Source organism: Rosa chinensis, chromosome 6 (assembly GCF_002994745.2).
Source record: "Rosa chinensis cultivar Old Blush chromosome 6, RchiOBHm-V2, whole genome shotgun sequence".
NCBI lineage: Eukaryota > Viridiplantae > Streptophyta > Magnoliopsida > Rosales > Rosaceae > Rosa > Rosa chinensis.
The window spans coordinates 43,343,984-43,355,597 of NC_037093.1; the positions used below are offsets into that span (position 1 = coordinate 43,343,984).

The 11,614-nt window shown below is 38.2% G+C and overlaps 1 protein-coding gene across 1 annotated transcript; it reads left to right on the forward strand.

Moving 5' to 3' along the window:
* Positions 1 to 10,561: 10,561 nt before the first annotated feature.
* LOC112171386 lies at positions 10,562 to 11,395 on the forward strand. Its single transcript, XM_024308579.2, has one exon. The coding sequence runs from the start codon at positions 10,562 to 10,564 to the stop codon at positions 11,393 to 11,395; it is 834 nt and encodes a 277-aa protein (XP_024164347.1).
* The last annotated feature ends 219 nt before the right edge of the window (positions 11,396 to 11,614 follow it).

The window sequence follows — 11,614 nt, forward strand, 5'->3', positions numbered from 1 at the left end:
AGTCATTAAAGAGTGCAGAAAATGCACAGAACCAGCTTAACGATCTGGAATCATGCATTCAAGACCAAGAAGAAGGACTAGAGTGCTTGTTTAGGCAATTGATCAAAACCAGAGTCTCCCTTCTTAACATCCTGAGCCACTAGATACTACATACTAGCTTTTCGATCGATTTTGTACATAGAAACATACACATATGTATATACTCTTCTAATATCACTTTGATATACATACGGATGATATACTCTCTCCTGCTCAAATTGCCACTACTTTGATTTATTTAAAAGAATTCGCTTTCCTGGTCATCACTTGGGAAATTATACTGATTATGAATCTTAACTAACACTTATTCAACTTCTATACATAGCTCCCTTATAGTCCAATTACAAAATGAAATTAATCAACTGCGAGTCTCCAAAAGAACAGTGAAAAAAAAATTTATAAAAAAAAAAAAAAAAAGCAGTTTGCTCTCAATAAAAGAACTGTAAAATGTAAATTGTACGATGTCAATTGTGAATCTGAATGGTAAATGTTGTAAAACAATAAAGTGAAAGAATTTGAGAGAGAGAGAGAGTTTAGACGCAGAGAAAGGAATGTGTGTATTTATCTCACCATGAGGAGGTTCATATATATAGGAGTACATGGTGTATACAAAAAGGCAACGTTTAATAGCAACGTGTAGATCCTAGAAGGAGCCTAGAGGGGGGTGAATAGGCTCACAATCAATTTTTTCGTTCAAAAACTTTCTCAGGGATTGCAACTGGGTGATCAATCCTAAGAGCTGATATTGAACAGAATGTATTGAACAATCAAACAAACCAACTAAAGCATTAAAGAACACAGATTTTTGTTAATGCAGTAAACACCCTATCGAGGGAAAATATATGTGTGGTCTTTAACTCTTGAAAGACCAAAACCAATTTACTATGAAACCAAATTACAAGATTACAACACAGTGATTGCACTGAACTCGGCAACCATTCTAGACTGACTCACTATACTGTTTGTACTTAACTCTTGCTAATTGTTTACACAAGTGAACAACTCAGAAATCTTACTAAAACACAAGCAATGAACGCAGCAAGTTCTTCTTGAAGATTTTACCTTTGAAGTTTGCAATACCCAAATGACCTCATGGGATGCAAGATATGATATGTATGAATGATTGAATGGTTTGTTGTTTTTCAAATTGTTTTCAACACGGAACAAGACACTTTGAAAAACAAAAAACCAAAGAGATAGAACTTTAAACAACAAAGGGATTGAAAACCCAAATATTTTCAATACCCGAATAGGAACAGAGAACCCATATATATAGAGGAGGAAGAGGAAGGACAGTTCACTCAAAGAACCCTTAAGCTCAATTGGAGTAGGTAAACTCATACCCTTAATTTTTTATTGCACATGTAAAACCATGCTCCTAATTTCAATTGGGAATATCAATTCTATAAGCCAAACACTCCAACTCCTTAATCAAAACTGACACCCGAATGGAACCCATGAAAAACCATTGACTTTGTGAAAGAGATGCCATGTATGAACTTATCTAAGCCATGATGAAGAGGGGTCTTCTTTTGATCTTCAAGTTTGAAGCTTGATCTTGGACAAGACAGCAAGATGAGATGGGATGGGGAAGCACGACAGCAAGGCAGCAACGCAGCAAACTGTGATGAGGTTATCAAGTTGTAATTGAACTAATCTTCAAACTTGGCCTTGGCTTTCGACAGAAAGACAACCACACAAAAGAGAAGAAGAAGCAAGTTGCATTTAAACTATCATGCCAAGATGGGGAAGCTAACAGCAAAGCAGCAAACTGACCTTTGAGACTTCAAGTGGGTCTTTGACAGCAAGACAACCACACTTGGTATAATTAAACAATTGTGGACTTGGGCTGCTTACTTGGGCTTCTTAATGAGAGTAGAGTTTTGTTAAAAGAGGGAATGCCAAACATAAACTTATACTAACACAACGTCAATTACTCCTATACACAATTCTATCAATCACTAATCTATAGTGAAAAGCACATATCACTCTACATCTATTTACATGATTTAGCCATAACTATTTACAACACTTCCCCTTGGATATTTCATGTCAATAGTGTTGCCTAGGCTGGGCGCTTCTAAGTTGCCTCGTCAAAAACCTTGTGAAGTAATAAAAACCCTGTGAGAAAAAACAACCTTGGTCGAAGGAGAAAAAGAGCACAACGCGCTTGAGTGTGGAGTAGTAGTATCACAGCTTTAGAGTTAGGTGAAGTCTTCTTATCAACACCATAAGTAGGTAGTATATCTATGACAGGGATGCATTAGAGTTGGTACACCAAAACCTTGCCCGGTAAACCCAGTGGGAGAAACCCTTGGTCGAAGGGAAAAGATGAGCAAATGCATATATATGTCTAATCAAAGCATCTTCAAGATGCAGTCAGTGGGTGACCATGCTAAAGATGTGCCTCGTCAAAACCTTGCCAGGTAACAAAACTCAGTGGGACAAAATAACCCTGGACGAATGACAAAAAGAGTACACAACGGTCAAATGAGTATGCTTCAAGATACTCCCCCATATTTCGACTCCCCCTGAAAATTACATGTTAGGTAATTCAGATAGTTTACGTAAACCAATACCTATACTTCCGGAATGTAGACTTTGGTAGTGACTTCGTGAAGAGGTCTGCACGATTGTCTTCAGATCAAATCTGCTTAACTTCAATCTTCTGATGCTCTTGTTGTTGTTGATTGAATGAGAACTTTGGTGCAATATGTTTGGTGTTGTCTCCTTTGATGAAACTCGTCTTTATCTGCTCAATGTAAGCAGCATTATGCTCGTAGATAATGGTCGGTTCATCAGTGGTGGAATGCAGTCCACATGTGCTTCGAACATGCTTTGTAATGGCTCTTAGCCATGTACATTCACATACTGCTTCGTGAAGAGCTAGTATCTCAACATAATTTGAAGAGGTAGCAACAAGTGTCGATTTCGTAGACCTCTAAGAAATTGCAGTATTCCCAATGATAAAACATAACCAATTTGGGAATGCTCCTTGTGCGGGTCTGATAGATAGTCTATATCAGCATATCCAACAAGGCGAGCATCATTCTGAGGATCAAGGGGTTTTGATCCATTCCTTGATGCGTAGGGATAGAATAAGCCCATGTCCGCCTACCTCTAAGGTAGCGAAAAATGTCTTTTATGCCATTCCAGTGGCGGCGTGTGGGCGCAGAGCTATATCTAGCTAACAAGTTCACATCGAATGAGATGTCTTGTCTAGGGCATTGAACCAAGTACAATAATGCGCCTATTGCACTTAGATATGGGACTTCTGGCACCAATATCTCTTCATTATCATCTGCAAGATGATACGGTTCTCTCTAGACTTCAGACGACCATGGGTGTGCTTGCTTTTATCCTCATTAAAGTGTCTTAACATATTCTAGATGTAATTCGGTTGATGGACCAAAATTTCATCTGCACTGTGCTCGGGCTCCAGGTCAAGACAATAATTTGTTCTCCCAAGGTCTTTCATCTCAAATTCTGACTTCAGGTGCTTTGCGGTTTCCTTGATCTCTTCAGGAATATCAATCAAATTCATGTTTTTGACATAGACCGCCACAATCGCAAACTCGGAACTTATTTCCTTAATAAACACGCATGGGCATAGTTTATTATTCACACATCCCATCCCAATCAAATATTCACTTAGACGGTTATACCACCTCCGTCTAGATTATTTCAATCCATAAAGTGAATGCCTGAAAAGTAATGGAGAACGTGTTCCGTTGTCTAGAACTATTTGCATCGGGTATCATAAATCCTTCAGGAACTTTCATGTATATCTCTATATCATGATCCCCATATAGATAAGCTGTGACCACATTCATAAGCTGCATATTCAGTTTTTCGGAAACTACCAAACTGATAAGGTAGCGGAACGTTATGACGTCCATTACGAGAGAATACGCCTCCTCGTAATCAATCACAGGGCGTTGAGAAAATCCTTGCACCACTAGACAAGCCTTGTGTGTTACAATCTCGTTTTTCTTATTACGCTTCCTTACAAATACCCATTTAAATTCTACGGGTTTAACATGGGGAGGTGTAGGAACAATAGGTCCAAAACACTTTTCTCTTTGTCAAGGAATCTAATTTGGCCTGGATTGCTTATTTCTTTTTTAGCCAGTCGTCTCTTTGACATTCATCAACATAGCAAGGTTCGAGGTCATTGCTTATTATAATTTCGGTGGCCACTGCAAATACAAATATATCATCGATGATAATCTCATTCTGATTCCAAACCTCACTAAATTTATCCAGATTTCTCTATTCTCGGGAGTGGGTTCAAATGTTGGAGCGTCCCCCAACATGGTCTCTTCTAGGACGTACCCATAATCCAGATTTATCTTGTAAGATAGATCAGTTTGAGATTACGATGTTAAGAGGATTCATTTGTGTGAAGTTTACCCTCTTTTGGGGATAAGAATCCTTCGAACCTAATGGTCTACCTCGCTTCTGGGTAGGGACATATGACTGGTTAGCCGCCATGGTCGTACCTCGTCCATCTGGGACGACATGTCCTATAGGGATTTCTATCCTTGCAGACACATTTGTAGCAGGTATATATGATCTCGACACTTTAGCTAGATCAAAGAAAGTGTCTGGCATATTGTATTCTATACTCTATAAATCTAGAATTGTTTGCACTTCACTATTTTCGTGCGGTTTAGGGATCAAGATGAGACATTGTGGGGACATTTCATGTTAATTCATGCCGTTCATCAGAAACGGTGACATTCTTATCTGCTCCTAACTGTGGGAAGACTGTCTCATCAAAGTGACAATCTGTAAATCTAGCGGTAAAGAGATCTCCTGTCAAGGACTCTAAAGAGCACATAATGAATGGGACTGATAATCGACATGTATGCCCATCCTTTGTTGAGGACCCAATTTTGTACGTTGTGACGGCACAATTGGCACGAGAACTGCATACCCAAATGTGCGTAAGTGCGAAACATCAGGTTCGTACCTAGTCACCAGCTGTAACGCAAAGTAAGGTTGGTAGCAGTGGGCCTCAACGAGACCAACATAGTTGCATGCAAGATTGCATAGCCTCATGTAGAAATTAGAAGCTTGGTGCGCATTACCAAGATTCTATTTGCGAGACCATCTTGGGTGTGAACATAGGGAACTATATGTTCAGCATCAATCCCAAAGGATATGCAATAATCATCGAAAGACTTCGATGTAAACTCTCCGGCATTATCAAGTCTTATGGACTTTATGGGATAATCTAAGTGGCAAACCCTTAATTTCGTGATCTGGGTGAGAGTTTAGCAAAAGCAGCGTTTTCTTGTGCACAATAGTGTAACATGTAATCACTTTGTCAATACATCAACCAAAACCATTAATATTTAACTGGTCCGCATGGTGGTTGGATATGTCCACAAATTTCCCTCGCATTCTGTGCAAAAAAATAGTAGTCTTTGCATATGATGGTCTAGTATTAAACATTCCTAACGAGTAAGCTTGGCATAATGTGTCATTATACCCAAGACCCTTATTCAGAAGGGGATGCACCTGCAATGAGTTGAGGATACAATGCATCATACTTTGACCTGAGTGTCCCAAACGGTCATGCCATAGCAAGTAGTTGCTTGAATTAGTTAGCTTCTAGCTAACATATTTCAATTCCTCCAATGTACGCTTCTGGCCGCACACTCGGAGATTATGCAAAGATATTACACTCATTTTTCTCAGTGGTTTCAACGTGATAACCGTTGGTTCGAATATCTTTAATACTCAATAACGTTCTTCTGGAACGTGGAGATTATAAGGCCTCATTAATGGTAGGTTCAGTACCATTGGACAACATACAGTGGGTTTTGCCATAACCCTCTATCAAGTTGGATTGTCCTGATACGGTTGTCACAGATGTATGAATAGACAATAAGTTTGAACAATATCTTCGATCTAGGAGTATGGTGTGAGTAATAGCACTGTTAGCCAGACAACAAACTTTCCCACAGAATATGCCTATTCATTTATTTAATTCAACGAATCACATGTATAAATAAGTTTATTGAATTAAATATATTCGAACATAACCACATTTCCATAATCCAAAATAATTGAAAACATAAATCACCAAAATCCAAACATGTTTCATTCATTAAGATGAAATAGATATGGCACAAGGGGCAAATTATACCCATGTCTTTGAGTTCTAATCCTCGGTATGTTCAGTAACTGCCCGAAAATCCATGATCTCTAGTGTGGAATTAATAAAATGACCCTTCAATAAAATTGGTATTTCGAGTTCTGCGACTGGCGTAATACTCATCTACTGCTTCAGCTATTGCACAGCATGTGAGGGACAGCAGTCAATTCCTCCACATCGATAACAAAGATCATATCATGCTGATTTTGGTGGTGGTGGGCCGAACCAGTGTTCCTTTCCATTTTGGCTTGTTGGGCAGGGGCACTATAACATGGGGCCATGTTTTGGGCCAGTTATATGGGCTATTTATGGGCCCATCTCTCTTTCCTTGTTTTGAAAGATTGGACCTTTTTTTTGTCCCTTCCATAGCCACAATTTCTCCTTTCGCGATTAGGTTTGCAATGAGCAACATCATTTGCTTCAAGCAAAAGTGCTGCTCAGGTACCGATGGGCTTGGCTTGATCATTCCTCAACAGAAGGTTGTTGTTCATTTCAGTGAGCAACAAGATAGTGATCAATTCTGAGAGTTAGTAAAGTGCCTCTCCTTGTATTGTTTTGGGCAGATGGGCTTGTTCAATATCTTGCTAATCATGTTTTGCTTCAGGCAAGAAGGCATGCCAACTTTAGATAATTTCTTCCAGAAACTTTCAATTGCTAAAATTTGATATTAAAGAACAAATAATCGTGGTAAGTGCTTTTTGAAAAAATCCATAAGCAACAAATGGGAACTTCGCGTTCGTACAACATGGTATGACAAATCAAATTAAACATGTAAAATCTACTGGTTTTATCATGTGTGGTGAATTTATGAAAGAAACTTCAAGTTTCTTAAATGGCATTATCGAAACTACAAGTTCGATTTATGTATGAACTACTGGTTCATCAGATACCTACATTTTCTACACATATATTCTAATGCGAAAATTTTGACAAGCAACAAAATGATATTGAATAGAACAAATTGTAATAATATCTCACAAATTGGATAAATGGAAATCACAAATCAATTGAGATATTAATTGCATGCTCGTAATATAACATATTAATTATCACACAATTATGTGAACAAATGCTTCTGGCAAATTTTTTTTTTGATTGGGTAGTTAGCTGTTAGTAACTCACACACTAATGCAGTGGTATCCCAGCGCCCGGACACCTGCACCGACATTGCAGCGAAAGCTAGGCAAAGCCAGACTAATCAAATGTACCGCAGACGCACGAACCCAAAGGGTCCCTCAAATCTACTGGCCACGGGATAGAGCTGGGATTCGAACGCTAGACCTGGGGGTTCCAGACTAGGTCGTTCGACCAACACACCACACCACGTGGTTGCTTCTGGCAATTAATTACACATATTAGATATGGTGAATCTATTTATAATATCAAATCATTTTTCCTTTTATTTTGGTTCTACTGGACCAAAGAAAGAGTGGGCTTAATAGTGAAACCTACGGGGCTTAGTATGCGAGCTCGTGACCTAGGCTTTCATGCACTAGTCAAAGAGCATGTGAGACCTGCTGGGCTGCTAGGTCCTGACGAGGGAGAGTGAGCCTGCTAGGCTCAGGCTGGTCTGCCAAGGAATGGAAAGTTATTAGTTGACCCTTTTGGTAACTCCAATTGAATATGACCAGGTAAGGAAGGATGAGGTTTAGGTGGAGCGAGACTCACTTAAGTACACAGCCTCATCTGAACCTTACCTAGACATCACATCCAATTGGATGAGCCTACTTGGAGAAGATTCATAACCATTGCCATGGCAACAAGTGGCGAGCTTCTGTGCTAGCCTTGCAACCTGGGCCTAAGCTTCTGGCTCGGATTTGTTGTTGTGACTTTGGGCTTGATTTCAGCTTCTGATTCAGCCTCATTTAATATTCACAATTACAACATAACCAAATTCAATAGATGTTATTAAATAATAACGTAAATAAATTAATGCAGCGGTTATGTACCTAAGGAAATGGGTTCAAATCCCATTAATGCTTCAGGCATTACGTATAGGTAATAAATTAGGTAAATGCTTCTGGCATAATGTTTATGTAATAATCGCGTAATAATTTAGCCCATAATGCCTCTATCATAAGGAATTATAATGGCATAATTCAAATTTGTGTATCCAAAAATTAAGCTCATAATTCGCATAATATACAATATTAAAATTTAGTAATAAAGGATACATTGTGAAACTATTATGGTAATTGTTTTGGATAAATATCAATCAAAACCAAAGCATGAATTGAATCAATTGATCAATCACCAATTAAATGGAGTTGAATCTGCTTATTCTGGCAGTATTAATATTAAATGGTAGTGATAATTACCAACTGGCCATAATGGCACAGTGGACAACATGCTGGGCTGGTACATGCTGTGGTTGGGTTCGAATTCCAGAAATAGCAGACTTTGTTTTTGCATGATTGATTGATGCTCTCTAGTTGTGAATTGGTACTACTGGACCAAGTGCTATAAATAGCTACAGCCAAAGAATCCTAATTTTTTTTTCTTCGAATTCCAGAAACAGCGGACTTTGTTTTTGCATGATTGATTGATGCTCTCTAGTTGTGAATTGGTACTACTGGACCAAGTGCTAGAAATAGCTACAGCCAAAGAATCCTAATTTTTTTTTCTTTTCCAATCAAACAATCCAAGACACATGAACAAATATATAGAAATATGTATACCAAGTAAATAAATCATGTAGGATTAGCTAGGGTTCATGCATTATGGTGATTTTTCATATTCAATCAATAGGCTCAATAAGCATGAATACAAAATTAGATTTTGGAAAACATTACTTGATGAAGAACTGATGAATCTTCAGCATATTTGTGCAGAACTAAGAAAGTTGTCTTCTCAGCCAATCCAACCAATCCAAGAGCTTGTTTGTGATTCAGATCCTAAACCAGATTGAATGATGATCCTCCTTTGGTTGATCAACAATTTCAGAGCTTTTCGTGCTGATAACGTGTTATAATACAATAAAGTGAAAGAATTTGAGAGAGTGAGAGAGAGTTTAAACGCAGAGAATGGAATGTGTGTATTCATCTCACCATGAGGAGGTTTATATAAGAGTACATGGTGTATACAAAAAGGCAACATTTAATAGCAACATCAATTACTCCTATACACAATTCTATCAATCACTAATCTATAGTGAAAAGCACATATCACTCTATATCTATTTACATGATTTAGCCATAACTATTTATAACAGTAAACTAGTTTTTCATTATTATGATTCAGGTTTACGCAAGCAAATTATATCACTTGACAAGACTGTTAAGATTCCAATTGTCTCAAGCAACATAATCAATAATCAACAACTAATTGTATTTAAAGGAAAAAAGGACTTGATTATCACATGCTTTGAGCAATAAACATATACTGGCTGTCTTCTGTTTGAGGGACAATTTCTGAAATTAAGTATCAAACTGAGATATTGGAGAGGGCTTTACAATAGCATTTTTCATTCTAGGTTTATTGAGGAGATGGCTAAAAAGTGGACTTGATTACATCTTGAAGTCAATTTAACTACTTCTAGAGGGCTTCCTTTGTGCCTTAATTGCAGATCTAATATCTAGGATTACAAAGGCAATTTAGCATAGAAAAAGGGACTTGCCCTTGGAACACACCCTAAGCATTGCCATTTCTAGGAAATGAGAAAAAGGTGGCTTGCTTAGTTTATCAATATATGTAGCATGGGTTAATTTGGCCATGAGATAGGATGACAGGGCATAAGCATACTCAGAAACTAGTTTCGGCATATATGAACCATCTTACCACTTTCTTCTGTATCGGAGAGGATAGGGAGATCCTAGTAGTCTTCTATACATACAAGATGGCAGACTCAGATCTCAAACCTTCTAATTATAATGATACTTGTTTCTGGTTTTTTTTTTTTTTTCTTCTTCTGTTGAGGGAACAGGCATATATATAGTTTTGACTAATAAACTAATCAAATACGTAAGATGTATGGTTTTCGCATCACCACAAAATAGTAAACAGAGGCTCTATGCCATTCATGTAATCGCTGTCCAATAAGCTGACTATGACTGAATGCTTGTTGCATTATAATAGAACAGTTTGAGATTTTATATGCAAAATGAATCACTTCTGAGTTGGTATGCTGGTGTAGGAACAGACATTGCATAAACATTTCCTAGGGAACATTTAGATCCAAATCGAAATTAATCATGTTACCTCACACTGATGATTGAGGTGGATGAGATTCAATGTACCCCTTCTAAACCAACCCTATATATTAAGCAGCTACAATTGGAAAGCAAATCATCAATCTAAGTTGTACCATTAACTGCATCTACAAGCCCATCTATTTCTTCTCACAAATCAAAAAAGAAAATGGCTTACCACACTCGCTCTAACAGCTTCCCATCAAGGCCACACCCCATCATTCAAGAAGTTGATGAACATTTGTGCAGATTGAGTTCATCCGAGTCCACATCCACATCTTCATCATCAATAAGCAACAAACTAAATGGCCTGCAAGACTTACTTTATTGTGTTGATAGGTTGCTTCAGTTGCAAGGCACCCAACAAGCATTAGCACAAGAGCAACAACAGAAATGGGCTAATGAGCTATTAGACGGCTGTCTCCGGCTCTTGGATATTTGTAGCACTGCACAGGATGCCCTCTCGCAGACCAAGGAGTGCATACAAGACCTTCAATCAATCATTAGAAGAAAATGGGGAGGTGAAACTGGGCTCACTAATGAGGTCAGGAAATACTTGAGCTCTCGGAAGATGGTGAAGAAGTCAATTCACAAGGCTATGGGAAATCTGAAGGGAATGAAAAACAGATCCACGTTCTCATCCGCCAACAAGGACCAAGAAACTATCGCCATTGTTAGCAAGCTGAGAGATGTTGAAGCAGTCTCTCTCACTATCTTCGAATCAGTGCTGTCCTTCATCTCTGGACCAAAGTCAAAGCCTAGCAGCTGGTCTTTGGTTTCCAAGATGGTGCAGTCCAAAAGAATAGCTTGTGATGAGGAAGCAAAAGTGAATGAGTTTGCAGAGGTGGATGCTGCATTGAAGTCACTCAAGAGTGCAGACAATGCACAAAACCAGCTTAGCAATCTGGAGTCATGCATTCAAGACCAAGAAGAAGGACTTGAGAGCCTATTTAGGCAATTGATCAAAACAAGGGTCTCCCTTCTCAACATCCTAAACCACTAGCTATTAGCTTATAGAACAATTTTGTACAGAAACACACGTATAGAGCTTCTCATATCAAACTGATAGACATAATGATATACTCTCTTGCCTAAATTATCACCACTCTTTTCCTCACTTCAAAAGCATTCATTTCTCGCAACTGGACTCATCTCGATTTCTGATGTCGAAGTTACATCATCTTATGTGGTGTCTGTTAAATTGTTAATGGAAATTTAACTT

Bases quoted from the DNA above. Each gene is read 5' to 3' on its own strand.
- LOC112171386 (XM_024308579.2), top strand. From the start codon at position 10,562: ATGGCTTACCACACTCGCTCTAACAGCTTCCCATCAAGGCCACACCCC.